This window comes from Phyllostomus hastatus, unplaced genomic scaffold, assembly GCF_019186645.2.
Source record: "Phyllostomus hastatus isolate PE091 unplaced genomic scaffold, TTU_PhHast_1.1 phas_contig_41, whole genome shotgun sequence".
NCBI lineage: Eukaryota > Metazoa > Chordata > Mammalia > Chiroptera > Phyllostomidae > Phyllostomus > Phyllostomus hastatus.
In genome coordinates this window covers 8,564,938-8,585,034 of record NW_025333876.1, presented here as the reverse complement: position 1 = coordinate 8,585,034, position 20,097 = coordinate 8,564,938, and the positions used below count along the sequence as shown (strand labels likewise).

Sequence of the window (20,097 nt, the reverse complement as noted above, 5' to 3'; positions counted from 1 at the left end):
ATTTGCAGTTTCAAGTAATGATGCAGCAAACATTCTTACAGATAAATCACCATGTGACTCCTGTTAGTAGATATTCTAAACTCACTTTCATTTTTCAACTAACCCTTCAGCTGGTATCTTGTCTACTTAGGGCCAGTCTTCACAGCTACTGTTCATGAGTCAGGCAATCTTAGCAGAGTGAGTATATCATAGAGCATGAGTGTCAAACTCACTTTCACTGGGGGCCACAGCAACTTGGTGGTCACCTTCAAAGGGATGAATGTAATTTTAGGACTATGTAAATGTAATTACTCCCTAACTAGGGGAAAGGAGCTCTACATTCGCTAATGAGCATTGTAGTTGAAACATTTTAGGGATTAAACAAGAGAAGAAAATCAAGAGATTTTCTTTTTCTAGAGAAAAAGAGCAATCTTGATATATAAACTATCAGCTTATCTGTATATAATAAATTTGACTTTTTATTTTTTAAAACATTTAAAAATTTTTTATTATTGATTTTAGAAAGAGGAAGGAGGGGAAGGAGAGAGAGAAACATCAATTTGTTGTCACACTCGTTTATGCATTCAGTGGCTGACTCTTATATGTGCCCTGACCAGAGATCGAAAATGCAACCTTGGCGTATTGGGATGATTGCTGTAACCAACCGAGAGCTACCTGGCCAGGGCTAAATTTGACTATTTAGATTTGAAGTAGGCTGGGAGATACAGTTCCTTAAGAGGATCCGATACAAAAAGAGGAAGCTCACCTCTCCTCAGAAATTTTTCCTAATTTAATTAAAAATTAAAAATAAAAAAAAGTTTCCTGCAAAGCTTCAAATAGGAGACATTGAATAGAATCCTCATTCCCATGACCACAGACGGTGCTTGAACCGATTTTTTACAGTATTCTTCAACCCTCAGTCACTTGTTTTTAGTTTCTTTTTTGATCTTTTAGTTTCCTTTTAGTTTTTATTTTAAACACTGATTTTGTTCTTTCTTGGAGACCTCGGGACAAAAAGAGCATTTGCCATCTTGCAGTTGCCTTATGGATATGTCATACTCTTCTGTAAGTCTGAAATACATTATTGATGTTAGTGATCTGATTTCTCCTGTGTCTTGAAACATTTTGATGTTTTATAACCTCAGGAAGTATTTCACCATTACTCATCAATTACCAGCTGTTAAAAAAGTCTAAAATAATAAGGAAGTGGAGGAGTGATGGAATCATCTAAAGGATGATATAATAATGAACTCAGTCACTATGAATAAAATAAATACCTGCTATTTGTTATTTTTCTGTTTTCAAATTGCATTTTCCAAGAAGCTATAAAGGAAGTCTAGAGATACCAGCTTTTAAGTCTTTTTTTTTTTTAATTTAAGTTTCATTGGATACATAAGGAGTTCAGAATTTTTCATTTTCTGTTCATAATAGTAAGAGAAGGAAAATGCCAGAATAACACATTTCACAATGAGAAAACAAATCAGAAGATAAATGTAAAAGAAACAGCAGCACTCCGGGCTCTTTAATGATGGTGAAGTTGATAGTATAAGTGAAATCTGGGACTGAGTTGTAGCTATATCCTACAGAGATTCTCATGATTCATGAACAGTGTATTTCCAAAGCCAAAAAGGAAAAAAAAAATAAGGCATTCTCATTACACAGGGAGACTTCACCGATATTTTATGACAGAAGGGTTTGGACTGTCATATTTTGCTAAATGATATTAACACTGTTGATCATTTTTGATATTCATGTAACAAAATTTTACTTAATATCGTTTGTAATTGGATTGTTGAAAGCAGTACAAAGGTGGTTGGAAGGAAATAAATGATGTATAAATGAAGACAAATTGGTTGAATTAATCCTTTTCATTGGTATTTATAAATGTTTTTTTTAATCCTCACTCAAGGACATGCTCATTGATTTTAGAGAGAGTGGAAGGAATGGTGGCGGGAAGAGAGATGTGAGAAACATTGATTGGTTGCCTCTCATATGCACCCCAACTGGGGACTGAAACCCCACCCTACTATGTGCCCTGACAGGGAATTGAACCCACAACCCTTTGGTTTATGGGATGGTGTTCCAACCAATTGAGCCATACTGGCCAAGACAGTATTTATAAATCTTAATGAATATGCTGTTGCATTTATGGAACCAAGCACTTGGCTGTTCTTTAAGAAAGTCATCAATTAATCAAAGTTTTCAAAAGGGCAATACATTTTCATGATAGATGAGCAAAAAGAACCAGCTTAATTAGTTAGTTAGAACCTACTAGAGACAAGTACAGTTGATCCTCATATTTTGCAGATTCCATATTTACAAATTACTGTATTTTTCAGACCATAAGATGCACCTAGGTTTTAGAGGAGGAAAATAGCAAAAAAAAAATTTGAAGCAAAAAAATGTGGTAAAATATTTAATAACATAAATAACATAATATTTCATGAATGTAAATGTAAATAGAACTCAACAGCAGTATTAACGACCATTATTCCTCCCAAATGTGGGGGGAAGGGAGTACATCTTGTAGTCAGAAAAATATGGTAGCCCTGTTGCTAACATCTATTTGTAACTCCAAAATCAGAACTGGTGGCACTTTCACAATCATTCTTAGACGCATGCAAAGAATGACGGTTAGTAGAATTGCCTGGCTTGCTTATTCCCAGCTGAGGTCAAACAAGGCAGTTTTGTTTTCAGTTCTCTGCCTTCCTGTTTCAGCCCTCATACTGCAAACCCTTTTACACTCTCCAGTGATACATTTTCTGCATTTTTTTGTGAAATGGGATATTTCAAATTTTTGTCACAAGATGTTGAAGTTCTTCCTATGCATTAACTGGATGATTTCACTTTTTAAAATGACATGACCTCCCAGCCCTCCACACATTCTACCCCCAGTGTTGTGCTGAGTTCTCTCTGGTGTTCCAGAGAGCAAGGAAGCCATGATGTAGAGCAAATGCAGATGTTAGACAGGTTGCATTCAGACACAAGTTGCAGTGCTGTTGCCATGAGTGTCTATAAACAAACAAACTTAAAACAACGTGGTGTGTTGGTCTGTTTGTTCATCTATGCCTGGTGAAAAACAGAAGGAACATAACCCTGAGTGCACTAATTCAGAGTTCATGGCGACTTTAAAGAACATATATGCCACAAATAGCAAGAATGGACTATTTACAAGGTGACTGTGTTCCAGTGACTTTCAAAGAATGTTGTCTATTTGCATCATCCATCTGGTTCTTGAATAACGTTGTTTCATATCAATCAGTCTGTGGTAAAAGTGGATTAGTCATACGTGTTCTCACTTAAAGTTTCAGAACCTACCTATGACATCAAGTGAGAGCTTAAACTGTATGTAGTTTCAAGGCCAGGAACAAATGGAATAAGAAATGAGTTTGTTATGTTCAAATTCTTATTAAAATTATCTAATGGTGTTCTTTTTACTTTCCCTTCATTTTTATGTACATTTTTCACAAAATTACTTTAAAATATTATAAATTTTTGTAAGGTTTATCTGCCTCAGAAAATAACTTTCCTTGTAGGCAGTGGGTTAACAAAAGCTAAAAGCACAAGGAAATGATTCACTGGAAGCAGTGTACTTGGTGCTTAGATGTCATGAACTGGTGGTAGTGTCCACATGGTCCTGCTGAATCTGGAATACTTGGTGTAGATATTTTAGTACTTTCCCTTTTTGAGTGACTGACAAGTTGATGAAAGTACTCTTTAATGAAGGTTCCAGAGTTCTGTATTTGTAGGTGAGGCCAGTATGTTTGCTGTAGAAACCAGAAAAAGAAGTTACAGATTAGGTCTATAGGCTTCCAGTGTTCCTTCCTTCACTGAACAGAATGTTGGAAGTGGTGGGTTGTGCCAAAACCTTTTTAAGAGTGAATATATACATAGTTCAGAGACTCTGCTTCTTTATTTGTAACTATGAGAGATGTTAAAAACGAACCCTGAAATCTCTGTTTATCTCTTATGGCTATTAGTGTATTTTCTGTAATTTTTTGTTTGTTTCTCATTTTCCATTGAACTGAGCTCAAAAGCATGAATGTGTTTGTGCTAAGCATAGTGCATGACACTAAGTATTCTGGGTTTCACTGAATGGTGATCTAGTGAATTTGTGATGAAGAAATCTATACACAGGTTAAATTATGTGTCCAGGTTACTAATTAAGTAGGAAGGCCTCAGCACTTTCCTCAAACTCCTCTGTAGGCTGTCTTACTTTTAATTAAAAAAAATTATAAAATGTTAAGGAACATCTGTGAAGTTTTCCCTATATTCTTGAGTATGCAGGTTAGGTTAGTCATCATTCTTCAGTGTTTTAAAACTCACTCAAAAGTGTGTAGTAAGTACACATTTTATATTTTCATTCTAACAGGTCTTCGCTACAGAAAAATGTTAATATTATTTTTATGTGAAAAATACATGTTCCATAAAGCATTGAGGTAGCCAGTCTTGTTAAGAAATAAACATTAATTCCTGTTTGCCTAAGAATTGTTTAGATTATTAGAAAGATTTTAGAAAGTTTAATAGATAGGCTATGCATTCTTTACTGCAATGCTTGACCTGACTGGTTAGTTTTAGAACAAATTTAGCTATATAATTGAATAATAGTTGGGAACCTTTATTAAAGAAAACACTTATAAAACTAAATGCATAGCTATGTGACTCTTGTTGTAATACCCACCTTATTTCTTTGGCCATTGTTTTGTGAAACTTTTTTCCTTCTAGCTTGATAAAGATGACATGGTGTACATGGAAGCGTATGACAAGTTGCTGGAGTCCTGGCTGACTTTGGTCCAGGATGACAAACATTTCCATAAAGGCTTTTTTACCCAGCATGCAGTTCAAGTCTTCAATTCTTACATTCAGTGTCACCTGGCTGCTCCAGATGGCACAAGGAATTTGGTAAGTTTTAAGCCAGATTGTGATTAAAAATGTGTTTCATCATAGGCTCTGTTTTGTCTGTTTTATCCTCTTATACCTTGTGTAATGCTAGAAATTTGGGCTAAGCCTCTTTAGAGGATTTGCTGAGAACATTAGATGGAGAGCAGAAGTGGTCCCTTGTCTAATTGCATCATGTTTTGTGGGATGTGACTGGTAATTACCTCCTTTGTCTTCAGTTTTTAGTTACTCACCTGTGTCTTCTAGTTGTTAAGTGGTATGAATGACTTCTCGTATCCAAGGACCATGGATCTTAAAGATTTCAGAGCTTTCAGTGATAGAAGTTAAATGGTCTGGTGTGGGAGGTGGTTTGGGGGTGGGCAGTTAGAACTGTGTTTATGTATGTGTGCTGTGGGTCTGTCCTTCCCTTCTTTCTCTTCCCCTTTGGGTGACTGCAGGGCTGTCAGCACAGTTAGATAGGGGCCCCTGGACAGCTACACTGAAGGCACACTCTGTCTAGTCCCCTCCCCGTGTGAGGTACAGAGGCTGTCTCCCAGCGCAGCGGAGACATGTGGCTGGTGAGGCGATGGCATGCAGCTCATCACTCGTTTCTCTCATTGACAACAGACTGCCAATGGTGTGGCCTCTCGTGAGGAAGAAGAGATAAGTGAGCTTCAAGAAGATGATCGAGACCAGTTTTCAGATCAACTAGCCAGTGTAGGAATGCTAGGAAGAGTTGCTGCAGAGCACTGTATACCCCTTCTGACAAGGTACGCAGTCCACAGAATCCACGGAGCAGATGCTCTGTACTCACACTTCCCTGGAAAGCACTTCACATGCTCCCCGACCCTGCATGCACCCCACACACTGGAGCAAGCGGACAGAAGCATGCTCAAGGTTGCGTTCCTTGGCTTGTGCATTGGAGCCCAGGCACTGCAGCATAGATGGTAGAGAAGTTATGGAAACATGGAATGAGACATGGTTTGACCCCTATCAGTAAAAACTTGTAATAAGCAGTTTTCAAATGCCAGTTGTAAACCTTGATTGTTTGTAAAGCACTGTTTTAATTCTCTCATAAACGATAAATCACAGTTCCTGTAGTGCTATAAGAACAGTTGTGTATGAGGATAAATTCTTTTATATATGTGTTTTTGTGCTAAGATCTTAATTTATGTTGTTTCACACATGGAAATTACATTATTCTAGGTTTCTGCTTATTGAACTTTATGAAACTATTGTTTTTTTCTTCTTTCAGTTTATTAGAAGAAAGAGTAACAAGGCTTCACAGTCAGTTACAGCGACATCAGCAGCAGTTACTTGCTTCACCTGGTTCAAGAACCATTGACAACAAAATGCTTGATGACCTATATGAAGATATTCACTGGCTTATTTTAGTTACAGGTTGGTTGGTTGTTTCCTTTTAAAACATAATTGCCAGCTGAGCAGTTTAAGCCTTAAAAAGCTTCATATATTAAAAGTAATAGTCCATATGTAGTATTGGATGAATTTTGGTGACAGCTGTTATATGTTACAGCTATGGATGCATTTTTAAAAAATATTGGCTAACATGTATTCAGTGCCTATTGCATACTGAATATTTTATGTGGGGCTCATTGTAGCCCATTGAATTGGTACTATTATTAGGTATTATTATTGTCATTATTATCCCCTTCTTATAAATGAAGAGGCTGAGACTTGGAGAGTATAAGGAACTAGCTCATGGCTATACTGCTATTAATTTTTGGAGCCAGAATGCAAATCTAGGCAGTCCGACTTTTAGAGTCTTCTTCTGTAACCATACTGTTAGTGTTTCTGTGTTTTCAATAATCAGGAAAAAAATTTTAATTTTTGAAAAGGCATCCCCAAATACTGAATTTTGATATAGATAATAGTGAAATTCCTATTAACTTTACAGAATATATTACTGAAATGACTAAAAGGTAGCAGATTAAAAAGCCTACATGTCAGTATAAGTGATAAAATTGTTGAATAAACATTTGTCCTTTGTTCTTTCCTGTTTTCTGAGAGTAAATTATCTAAGAAATAGAAAGTTTCTTCTCATCAATCTTGAAATTAACATATTAAATTTATAATTTACTTTTACATCAACTTATATGATATATAAATCAAATAAAACAAAACATTTATAGTACAATTTGATAAATGTAGATTTGTTAAGTGTTCATTTTTTAATTTTTTTTAAACTGAAGGCTACCTCTTAGCTGATGATACTCAGGGAGAGACTCCGCTAATACCTCCAGAAATAATGGAATATTCCATTAAGCATTCATCTGAAGTTGACATTAATACAACACTTCAAATTTTGGGATCTCCAGGAGAAAAGGCTTCTTCCATCCCAGGGTACAACAGAACAGATTCTGTGATTAGGTAATATGAACTCTATAGCTGTGCTCTTGTAATTTATACTGTTTTATTAAGTTCTGAGTTGATGGGTAGATGACTTGAGTGATAGACACATTGTAAATCTGATACATGAAAGAAGATAAAACTTGGAGAAGCCTTGAAATAAACAAGGACGGCAAGTACTCACTATGTTTAAGCAGCACCACTCGGTGAGATTGATAGCCATCCCTAGCACTTAGGAGAGCAAGCGTACAGTGACCACACCCTGTCTGTCAGAAAGCAGTACCAAGGTGGGGACAGGCACCGTAAATGCAAGAAACGGAACATGGCATTCTTAGAGACCAGATGAATGTTAGCAAGTACTTACTATTCATAAAGATAAAATTACAGTTTAGTGTCTTTCTTAAGGAAACTGATTCTCATAAAATAGAACTATTTATACCAAATATGTGAATCTTGAAAGCCCTGTCAATGAAGTTACAAGACTTTGTGCCTCAATTGAAAGAATTCATTTTAATCTTCCTAATAGCAATGGCAACTTTTTCATTACTTTTTAATGAGGAGGGGTAAACCTGAACTAAGTCCTCCTAAAAGTGAATTTGAAAACAGCATTTTAAATTTCAGTATATTTAAATTTAGGTGGCAGGCAGAGATATCAATGATGAAATAACATTGGTTTTGTCAGTTACAAAATCAGTAACTCATACAAGGTGCTGTGCCCCTTAATTTTTTTTATCTTAATGCCAAAATACATGGGTATCATTTGAGTCTGTGCAGTAGAAAGTATGACTTTTAAATATTGACCTTGTAAGCTATTATCAAGGAAATGTTTGGAAACTTAATCTTTTATCATTGCATTCTCTCGTTTGAAATAAAATATCAGTGCTGTATTGGAAGAGTTTTCTCTCTTCCTTTTAGGATGACTATGGGCCTATGATTAAGTGTCAGGAAATCATTGCTTTTGCTTTGGTTTGATTCATGGTGAATGTTAATTCAAAGGCAGTTCATTTCAGTATGCTGTCATGTGATACTCTCTCATATTTCTTGCCTGGGCAGTATCATCAGGGATGCTTTCCTTGTATTTTCAGTGCTTTTTCTATTTTTGCCAGTCCCAGTCACCGCTGTGGGAGCAAAACATTTTGGTACCTGAGAGCACAGACTATGGAGGAATAAGGAGAGAGTTGAAACAACCACCAAAGAAAACCACCAGTTTTTTTGCTTTATTTTTTTAGTCTAAAGAATTAATGTGAAATGGAATGGTATACAGGAGAAATAGTACTTATTTGATTAAAAGATAAATTTACATTTCTTGAAGAAAATATTTGACAGAAGTTATTGAGTACCTCCTATGTATCTGGCACTGTTCTAGGCATTTGGGATACATTAATGAGCAAAACAGACAAATTGCTCCCCTTTTGAAGCTCCCTGTAGGGGAGAGACAATGAATAAATTAATTTTGTTTATGTTAGGAGACCATAGGAAGCTGTGGTAAGAGGCTGGGCAGGGTGCGGGGATTAGGAGTGCAGACTCAGGGACTGCTTGTAACTTTATTTTTTAATATCCTTGCCTGAGGATATATGTTTATTGATTTTAGAAAGGGGGGAGAGGGAAGAAAGGGAGAGAAACATTGATATGAGAGAGAAACATTGATTGGTTGCCTCTTGTACATGCCTTGAGCAGGGATTGAACCTGCAACCTTTTGTTGTACTGGAGGGATGATGCTCCAACCAACTGAGCCACTGGCCAGGACAACTGCTTATAACTTTAAGTCTTGTAGTCACTGTTGGCTTCCTTTAGAAGGTGTCTGGTGAGCCAAAGCTTGAGGTTGGTTAGGGCCTGGGAAGGCTAAGGAAAAACATTGCCACAGTGAACAGTGGATGCAGAAGCCCCACTGCAGGCCCTCATCCAGGACCAACAGGGCCCGCCGTGGCGGGTGGAGCACATAAGGTGAAATTGTGTGGCTGATGGGGTTAGAGGGGAAATAGAAGGGAATCAGTAAAGTCTTTGGGCTTTTATGGTATCTGCCATGAATGGAGTGGGTGCTTCTGTAGGGTTTTGAGCAGACCAGGTGACCGTGCTGCATTGAGAGTGGACTACCAGGGCCAGAGGTGGGAGCAATGAGACCAGTGAAGAGACTAGTTGCTCTCATCCAGAGAAAGATGCTGATTCAGAGCAGAGTCATAGTAGAGGTTGTGAGAAATGGAAGAAAGCTCTCTTTGACTCACTGTGCTGACTTCTGGTTTATAAAATGCAAAGGTAATCCAAGATTTCCCATATCACCAAGACTGTATTCTACAGGACACTGGTTGCTGTCTGAAATGTAAAACATGTTCAGATAGCATGCTGAAGAAACTGAAGTAGGACCAGGGTGTCAGTCTTGGGAGAGCAACGACTAAAACAGTATTGTGACTTTGTTGTCAACTTTTCCAACTCTCCACTATGCCAGGGTCTGAGGGTGCATTAGAAGTGTGATAGTGACGTGGGAAGATCAAGGGGAGGGCCCCTCAGAAGAGGTGGCATTTACACTGACACTGAGGGAATGGATGGGAGTTTGCAGTGTGCAGGGGAAGGGGAAGACTATCCCAGGCACTGATAGTAACCGAGCAAGGGCCAGGAAGGAAGAGAAGACTGGCATGCATCCAAGGGGAGAGGTGCCTGCTGAGGGTGCAGAAATAGGGTGGGCTGTGGAACAGGATTAATGAAGTTGGAGTAAAAGTGTTGAAAAGGTTTCAAAACAGGGAAGTGAGCTGATCACATTCTTTTGTTAGAGGATTGCAGTTTGGAGGATGGGTGACTGGTAAGTTAGGAAGCATTTCTGTTAGTGGGGTAAAAACGATGGGAAAGGCAGATGGATGACAGGTGTTTCAAGGGGCAGCTCGCAGGGACTTTGAGGTTGGTTGAGGGTGGTGAAGAGAGAGGGAGGAATGAGGACAGGCTACTGGGAACCCCAGGTTCATCTATCTGTGGCTCTATTCTTGACCTTGCTCCCACTTTACAAAAAAAAGGCAAAACTCTTCCTCATTCAAAGTCTTACTGTGATGGTTGGCAGGTGTGTAGAAACCTGCGTAATACCAAATAATGTGGTATTGGAATTGAGTGACTGAGTAATAGATCACCAATAATTCTGCAGATCAGGAGGTTTTTAGTCCTTTGCCTTAAATAATACTGAAGAGTGATCTAATCGAGTTGTCAGCTATCATATTATTAAAAATAGTTTTTGGTGGTAGAGCTGTATGATTTTTGGCATATAACCTGCAAGAAGTTCAAATAATTGAGGAATCTTATTTTAAAAATGCCTTCCATTTACTTATGAGAATGTATTTTCTCAGATTTTTTATCTATTAAAATAAAAAATAGGGACCAGATTATACTCAACTCTGTCTCATTCTAATGATAAGTAATGTTTTGTCACAGATAAACTGATTTGGAAAATAAAACGCTGCTACGTTAATCTCATTCAGAGATGCATAAAGTTATATATTTATGTTTATTAGTTTGTTTAAATGTGTTTATATTTTGTGCAATTGTATACTAGTAAGTATTGTAGTAACTCAATCCAGAAGACATTTTAAAAATCTTAAGGTCATTGGAAATTAAAAAAAAATTGTGTTTTAGCATCTAGACATTTGTTTTAGAGAAGTATATTGTGTAATTAATAAAAGGAGTATAGTCCTGGCCCGTGGCTTAATTGGTTGTAGCATCCTCCCCCACACCAAGAGGTGGCGGGTTTGATCCTCACACAGGGTACATACATACCTAGCTTGCAGATTCAATTTCCCGGTCGAGGTGCATATAAGAGGCAACCGATCGATGTTTCTATCTCACATCGATCTCTCTCTCTCTCTTCCCCCTCCCCCTCACTTCTCCTCTTCCCCCTCTCCTTCCCTCCCTCTTTTTCCTCTTCTCTCTCAGAAATCAATAAACATATCCTTTGGTGAGGATTAAAAAAAATAATAATACATAAAAGTTAAAAATAAAATGAGTATAACATTTATTATATTAGGATAAGAGTCTGGGGTGGGGGTGGGGTGGGGGAGGTGAAACCAAAACAGAAATTTAAGGAGAAAAAGAAACAATGTAAAATTTCTAACTCATAGAAACTTGTTTACTTTTTCAAATGGATGTGGTGAGTATTGGCAACAGAATGATAATTAAACTCCAATGCATAAATTAAAATGGCCACTGTAACTATTTCAGATTCTGTTAGGCTAAAAATTATATCATTTAAGTCTGTGCTTTTTAAAATTTTGTTTCTAGATATCTTAATGAGATTTGTTTTAGAGAAGAACATTTTAAAAAGCATCAAATTCTGTCTTACCAAAACTATTTATTCTTATGGGGAGAATTTGACACGCCCACTTAAATATGTTGTGAGGTTATCAGGGTATCATTTTCACATGCACCCTAAAATAATTTTGTTAAAAGTTTGAGCACTAGTGGTATGGAGAATATATATAGTGAAAAAGGAGAGGAACCTTAGGAACCACCTGTTTAAAGAAGGAAGTCAGAGTAGAAGAAGATGTCAAAGCCTGGGGAAGAGTAAGAAAGAGCTGAGGGGGGAAATAAGGGAGATGTGCAAGAGAAGGCATTGCAAAAGGGCAGAGTGTCAGCAGTGTCTGGCATTTTGGGAACATCCAGCTGGATAAAGAACTGAAATGTCTACGATTTCATCATAGGCGGACAGTTTCAGTCATCTTGAAAATAGTAGGGACAGTAGAAGCCAGACTTCCTGTGATTAGAATGCCTTTCTTGGTTGACATTGATAGTAACAAAATGGTGTGATAATGGGTTCTTTCCATCAAATCCTGCTGCTTTGCCTTTTGCTGAAGTCAAGTTAAATATACAAGGTCTGTCTAGAAGGTATCCAGCCATGTAATATGAAAAACAGAAACATTTATTTAAAAAGACGGAAGAAACATTGTACATAGGACAATGACATCTCAGTCCCCTTCAAAGTAGGCACCTTGGGACCTCACACAGTTCCCCCAATCACTATCAGCTGCCCTGTTGTATTTTCCTGAATCTCATAGATGGTCTGAAATCTCTTCCCTTTCAAAGGTGATTTTAGTTTTGGGAAAAGCCAGAAGTCACAGGGCACCAAATCTAGGTTTTAGGGAGCTGAGTCACCTGGGTGATTTGATGTTTTGCCAAAAAATTTTGCACAAGATGTGATGTGTGAGCAAGTGTTTTGTCGTGGTGAAGCTGCCAATCACCCGTGGCCCATAGCTGCGGCCTTCTGAATCATCTGAATAGTTCCTATGGAAGAATGTTCAAGCTTAATGCAAAATTTCATGCAGATCTCTTGCTCTACTCAAGTTATTTTGAATGCAATGGCCACATAGCACACATGCTCACTCAACAGCATCTACCACCCCACACTGACTAGTACAGTGAAGTTGTCATTGTTCACACATGCTCATTCCAGTCCACTCTCCTTGGCTGCTGCAAACTGGTCTCTTTATATTAACAATGGCTGGACTTTTTCAGGACAGACTTCGCACGCACACGCGCGCACGAGTGTGTGTGTGTGTGTGTGTGTATCACTTCTGCTTGTGTGATCCCCTAACCCACCTGGAACAAATGCTTTATTTTTCTGCATGCTTTGCCTTATTAACATAACACAGCCATTAAGTAGTGTAGGAAAGGACATTGTAGGCATCGTGTAGGCAATTTTTCTAGCAAGAGTTTTATTTTAAAATACCATTAAGACTTAAGTTTGTTAAGAAATGAATAGGACTATCAGATTTAAAGATAGGTTTCAATATTCACAACATTCTAGATAAGTGAATTACCAGAACCTGACCCACAGAATCACCAATGTATAAAAACAAACAGTACTAACTATGGCAGTGTTAAGTAGTAGTGGTGTGCTGAAGAATTTAGCATTTACTGTGAACTTTTAATTTTATGAATTTCTCCATTTTGAATCTGAAAAAGCTCTTTAGATAGTAATGCAGTAACAACTTCAGTAGAAGGTGTCTTTGGCCATCAATCCCCTCAGCTCTTTGTCTTGTTTACTACTTCCTAAAAGGGCAGCAACAAAGTGGGACATTTTTCTACAGCCTTATTGATGAAAATTTCAAGTGTAGCTTGGCCTAAATCCAGAGAGCTGGGAATCAGAAAGGGACTTTTATGAAGAAAATGACTAATAAATAGATAGAAGAATAAATGACTTCTTTTTTGTACCCATAGGCTGCTATCTGCCGTTCTCAGAGTTTCAGAAGTTGAGTCTCGAGCAATAAGAGCAGATCTCACCCATCTGCTAAGCCCTCAAATGGGCAAAGATATTGTTTGGTTTCTAAAACGCTGGGCAAAGACTTACCTCCTGGTGGATGAAAAGCTATATGATCAGGTCAGAATGTACAACTGTTTAATTTCATTTGGATTTATAATAATAGCATTTGTAGAAATGAGGACACTTTCTTGGTTATTTTCACATTAAAATGTGACTAAGAGCCGAACATTTTCACATGGAAGAGAACTATATGAATGGCATGTGATTTTAATAATTTTCTTAGGGTACATCATTTAATTCAGCATATGTTAACTAATATTAAGTTATAAATTACTCTTTGAGAATGGATTAATTTATGTTCTTTGTATTAGATGCAAATATCATGTTAGTGTATTAATAACAGAACAATTATAGCTATTAGGAAAATAATTGAAAAGTTTATCATATTTTACCGTGTATAATGCACACCTGTGTTTTAGTGCTCATTGTACACGGGATTATTATACCCACGGTATTTAATCATTGTACCCATGTATAATGCACGTTCTTATTTTTCCCTCAAAAATTTGGGCAAAAAAGTGTGCATTATGCATAGCAAAAATATGGTAGGTGTGTTGAGGATCTCTTTTTTATTATTTATGGATATGAATTCAATTATAAAATTGAATGTAAAGTAAGCAGTACTTCATTTTTAGATGCTAATTTCAGTTGACTTTCTGTGGATTTTTTTTTTTAGCTGATCTTTTTTTCTGACCTAAAAAACTTGGTTTTCTCTTCAAGATAAGTCTGCCATTCAGTACAGCATTTGGAGCAGATACAGAGGGTTCTCAGTGGATTATTGGCTACCTCTTACAGAAAGTCATCAGTAATCTCTCAGTGTGGAGTAGTGAGCAGGACCTTGCAAATGACACTGTGCAGCTCCTCGTCACTTTGGTGGAAAGAAGAGAAAGGTAAGCTGCTGGTAAGAGTCAGGCTGTGTGTGTGTGTATAACTTCAGTTTGCTTTTTAGTGTAGAGTTTGCAAGTGGCACACAGTTACATATTCCTAAGGTCCAGGTAGACCCTGCATTTTTGGAGCAATGTGTTTAAAAAACAATATCACGGCCCTGACTGGTGTGGCTCAGTTGCTTGGGCATCATCCTGCAAAGTGGAAGGTAACCTGAATTCCCTGTACATGCCTGGGTTGCAGGTTTGGTCCCTGGATGGGGCAACCAATTGATGTTTCTTTCTCTCTCTTTCTCCCTCTCTTCCCTTCTCTCTGAAAATAAAATTTTTAAAAATCTTTAAAAGAAAAAACAAAATGTCATGTTATTGTTAGAAGTGCAAATAGGACTTTCCTGTGTTACCAGTGATGGTTGCATTGACTGTTCAAGGATTCGTCATTGAAGTGTCTTACGAGTAGCATGCATGTTTAATGTAATTTGTTTATAATTGAAGTTTTAAAAAACTTTAATATAGAAGAGTCCCATTTCATTTTTCAGGTATTCTATTAATATTATCTCATTTTAAAGATGAGAAAAATTGATAATTTAATAATTTAATTTTGCAAAGTAAAATTTTTAGTGCTTTCTACAGTAAATTCTGGAAATGCATCATTTTTCTCTTTCTGCATAGGAATACAGTTATTGCCACTGTTGTCATTGGCTACTATATTTATTGATTACAATTTACTAGGTACTGTTTGAAGCTTTTCATACAGATTATCTCCTTTAAGCACATTAGCCTCATTCATGAGATTTGGGGTTGTTATTATTGTTGTTATTCCTATTTTACAGATCAGGAAGTTGATAAGAAAGAGTAAAAAATTTTACATTGTCATATTCCAAATGGGATTTGAATGCAAGCTTGTGGGACTCCAAAGTCTCTGCCTAGTGTACTCTACTTTAAAATTAATGAAATCTAGCTACCTTCCATTTTGTTTACTTAGTATACATACAGTGTAAGTGGTATATCTTTCTTTTGCTGTTTCTGCCCATAGGGCAAACCTGGTAATCCAATGTGAAAACTGGTGGAATTTAGCTAAGCAGTTTGCAAGCCGAAGCCCCCCTCTGAATTTCCTGTCTAGTCCTGTGCAGAGGACGCTGATGAAGGCTCTTGTCCTGGGAGGTTTTGCACAGATGGACACAGAAACCAAACAACAGTATTGGACCGAGGTAATAGTGCCCCTGATTGTGATTGTACCTGCTGGTCAGACTTGTTGCTTTGTCTTTGTGTTGCCATGAAAGAGTCTGTGGAGACATAAGCATCAGTTATCACTTTTCTGTTATTTTTCTTCCTAATGTATAGGTTGAAGCTTACTATTTTATAACTAACATCTTAAGGATTTGCCCATATCTGCTTGTGATGATATTGAATATTAATTATCATGTATTCTGCAGTTTAGGTATTTTATTCCCCCAACTCAATGAGAACCTGAACTGGTATATTAATTCTTCATTAAAAATCAGTGTCTTTTGTCTGGAAAAGGGAGCTGTTAATTAACTACTATATATGTTTGCTAGGGCTGCTGTGACAGAATACCACAGACTTGGTTTAAACAACAGAAATTTATTGTCTCACAGTCTGGAAGCTGGGAGTCTGACATCAGGTGTCAAAGGGTTGGTTCTGTCTGAGGCTCTGAGGGAGAATTTGGTCTGGCCTCTCCTAACATCTGGGACTTTGTCGGAAATCTTTGATGTTGCGTGGCTTTAGACACACCACTCCCACCTTTGTCTTTATCTTCATGTGACAATCTCCTTCATGTTTGCATTCCTTTGTCCAAATTTCCTCTTTCTGAGGACATGTTATACTGGATTAGGGGATCTACCCATATGATCTGATCTTAATTTAACTATTACATCTGAAATAACCCTATTTTCACATAAGGCCATGTTTTGAGTTTCTAGGGGATTAGACTTCATCGTACCAGTTTTGAGGGGACATAATTCAATCCATAACAACTGCTGGGGATTGCCTCATATAATAAGCTATAAATGGGGAACCAAGACTTACCATTGCATGTAGGTTGCCAGCCTAGAATCCTGTGACTAGAAGGGACAGACATTAGGCAGTTGTGACTTCAGAACCAAAAGAGAAACCAGGCCTACCTTGTATTTATAGTTGAAATAATTGTGTTATTATACGTAGAGCTTTAAACAGAACTAAGATATTATCTTCGTGAATGTGCCTGTTCACTTTTGCACCCAGGGCAGGGCTGAGTGTCTGAAGTTCTTTTCTATGCTGAGAAGAGTTGGAAAGGGAAAAACAGGCAAGAGCTCATGTTGGGCTTGACCCTGTAGAGCAGAGGTTGGCAAACTAGTCCACAGACCAAATCTAGCCTGTTGTCTGTTCTTACAAAGTTTTTATTGAAACACATTCAATCTCAGTTGTTTCATGTCATCTATGGCTATGTCTGCATGACAGTGCAGTCATAACTGAGTAGTTGAGCCAGAAGTGGCATGTCCTGCCAAGTCTGAAATATTTACCCCGAGCCCTTTGTAAGGGTGGGGCAAAAGTAGGTTTACAGGTGTTTGTATGAAAAATAACACAATAATTAATAAATCATAATGCAAGAATCAGCTCCATTTCATGTACTTACAGTCGTAAACCTATTTTTGCTCCGGCTCTGTAGAAAACAGTTTGCCAGTCCCAACTGTGGAGGCTTAATGTGTTATAGGAAAGAGATGAGGATAGTGGCTGAATTCTGTGGATGGCATTGGAGTTGTGTTCTGTTATTTGTAGGGTCTCCTTCTTCTCTCTTTCTCTCTTAAAGCTAAATTAAGGAAGTGATGATAATAGCATGCACTTACGTTTTTCCATAAATTATAATTTTTGTTTTATAAGATGTAATTGACCCACATCACTGTATAATGGTTTGACTCAACATATAATGTGAAATAATTATTGCTATAAGTTTAGTTGTCATCCATCATCTCATCTTGACACAATAAAAAGGAGAGGCAAAAAAAGAAAAAAATATTTTCTTATGACAGCTCTTAGGATTTACTCTCTTAACTTTCTTTCCTATGTGTCATACAGTGTTAACTATAGTTACCATGTTGTACATCACATCCCCAGTGCTTATTTTCTTGTAAATGGGAGTTTGTACCTTTTGACTACCTTTCTCCAAATTCCACTCTCCCCAGTCACACCTTTGGAAACAACAAAACATTTTCTATGAGTATGGTAGGGTTTGCTTTTTTTGTTTTTAAATAGATTTCACATCTAAGGGAGATCATACAGTATTTGTCTTTCTCTGTCTGATTATTTTCTGTAGCATAATGCCTTCAAAGTCCATCCATGTTGTCTCCATAGAGGATTTCCTTGTTTTTTTTGTTGTGTTTTATGGCTGAATAATATTCCATCATATATATACACCACAACTTTATCCATCATCCGTCAGTGGACACTTAGGCTGTTCCCATGTCTTGGCTATTTTATATAATGCTGCTGTGGAAACATGGGTGCAAATTGCTTTTCAAATTAGTGTTTTCATTTCCTCTGAATATATTCCCAGAAGTGGAATTGTGGTATCGTATGGTAATTCTAATTTTAATTTTGTGAGAAACCTCCATACTATTTTCCATAGTGGTTTAACCAGTTTACAATCCCACGGACATTGCAGGAAGGTTCCCTTTTCTCTACATACTTGCCGGCATTTCCCTCTTGTCTTTTTGATAATAGCCATTTTAACAGGTGTGAGGTGATGTGTGCTTCATGCAGTAGTTGTGATGACCCTCAAAATGGGGAATATAATGCGTGGTTCCGATATTCTTTGTTTTTTTTTGTGCTTTTTCTACTTCCACCAGTTAGAAATGTTTTGGAAAGTGGCAGTTAGAAATGTTTTGGAAAGTGCCTATTCTAGTTTAGGAAATAAAGTTGAAGACATAAATAAGGTATGTAAATCAGCCTTTCAGAAAAATCTGTGTTTTGTTTTTGTAGGTTCTTCAGCCACTACAACAGCGATTCTTAAGGGTGATAAATCAGGAAAACTTTCAGCAGCTGTGCCAGCAGGAGGAGGTCAAACAAGAAATCACTGCCACTCTCGAGGCTCTGTGTGGCATTGCCGAGGCCACCCAGATTGACAACGTCGCTATCCTTTTTAATTTCCTAATGGACTTCCTTACCAATTGTATTGGATTGATGGAAGTTTACAAAAATACCCCAGAGACTGTCAATCTCATAATAGAAGTTTTTGTTGAAGTTGCACATAAACAGATATGCTATCTTGGAGAGGTGAGCACTTTCTAATGTTCATCTTTTTTGGATTAAAACTTCTTAAAACTAATGAAATAGTAGATACTTTCCTTCAAATTTAATATCTGAAATAATTTTATGCCTCCAAAAAGATTTTTCAAAAAAAGTTTTCAAAAGAACTCAGAATTCAGAGGAAGGCATATTGAATGAATACAAATTTTTACCCTAAAAACATGTTAATAATCAGTAATTTCTTTGGGCCAATATGTTATTAAATTCATTTAAGTGAGCACTGTTTGATAAAACAAATGGATTATGGTAGAGAATATTAACCAGTTTCTTCATGGTAGGACCCTAAGGTTTACAATTTTAAATAGTAGTTTGTATCTTTTCTTTTAAGATGTTATTTTTTTATTTTAGATAAAGGGAAAGGGGGGAGAAAGAGAGGAAGAGAAACATCAATGTGTGGTTGCTTCTCACATGCCCCATACTGGCAACCTGGCCTGCAACCCAGGCATGTTCCCTGACTGGGAATCGAACCTGCATGCATCCCTTTGCTCTGCAGTCTGGGCTGGCACTCAGTCCGCTCAGCCACACCAGCCAGGGCATATATCTTTTGTTTAGAAAATTAGATGAGTGTTTAGGCACACTTAATTCTTATATGTTTAATAAGAAAAGATGTATATTTTTTGTGCCATTAAATAATTTAGAAAGCTTTAAAAAATCTTAAATACATATTTGTATTTGTTAGATTAGATTAAATCTTCTTCCAAATCATTTAATATGAGTTCCTGATTGGTGATTTCATTTAGATCAAAGGGACCTGCTCAAAAATAAGGTTGTATTTTAAATACTGGATTGACCAAAAAGTTTGTTAAGTATTTTTTTCTATATTATGGCTCTAGTAACACTCAGTTGTCTTCATTTCAAAACAATTTCGTTAGATCGTATTGTGACAGCTGTCATATCAGTATGCATTTTTAAAAAAACTTATCAAAATTGGTGAATTTTTATATAACCATTTTGATATGGAAGATGGAAGAAAATACACATTTTCTGCATATTATTTCAAGAAAGATAAAAACACAACTGAAACAAAAAGAGTTGTGCAGTGTGTGGAGAAGGTGCTGTGCCTTGATTGAATGTGTCAGAGGTGGTTTGTGAAGTGTCTCGTTACTGGAGGTTTCTTGCTGGACAATGCTCTATAGTTGGATGGACCAGTTGAAGTTGATAGCAGTCAAATTGAGAGATTAATTGAGAACAATCAACGTTATACCATGCAGGAGATAGCTGACATACTCAAAATGTCCAAATCAATAAAGTTACTGGTGAGAATGAAAACTGTTTTTTATTTTACAGAAAAAACTAAATGGACTTTTTGGCCAACCCAATATTGTAAATATAGTCACAGGTAAATTACTGAGAGGGCATGCCAGTGCCATTCTCATGTTTGAGGCTGCTGTTTGG

At 37.0% G+C, this 20,097-nt stretch overlaps 1 protein-coding gene across 4 annotated transcripts in view; it reads left to right on the top strand.

Annotated features, from left to right (window-relative positions):
* The window catches only part of XPO4 (exportin 4), a 117,405-nt gene that overhangs the window by 75,127 nt on the left and 22,181 nt on the right, over positions 1–20,097 (top strand). For all 4 annotated transcript variants that reach the window (XM_045844761.1, XM_045844760.1, XM_045844762.1 and 1 more), the window contains 8 exons: positions 4,705–4,881; positions 5,485–5,627; positions 6,113–6,258; positions 7,068–7,245; positions 13,414–13,573; positions 14,237–14,406; positions 15,434–15,608; positions 18,376–18,669. In XM_045844761.1, the coding sequence (XP_045700717.1) occupies positions 4,705–4,881; positions 5,485–5,627; positions 6,113–6,258; positions 7,068–7,245; positions 13,414–13,573; positions 14,237–14,406; positions 15,434–15,608; positions 18,376–18,669 (1,443 nt within the window). The remainder of the gene's footprint in view (positions 1–4,704; positions 4,882–5,484; positions 5,628–6,112; positions 6,259–7,067; positions 7,246–13,413; positions 13,574–14,236; positions 14,407–15,433; positions 15,609–18,375; positions 18,670–20,097) is intronic.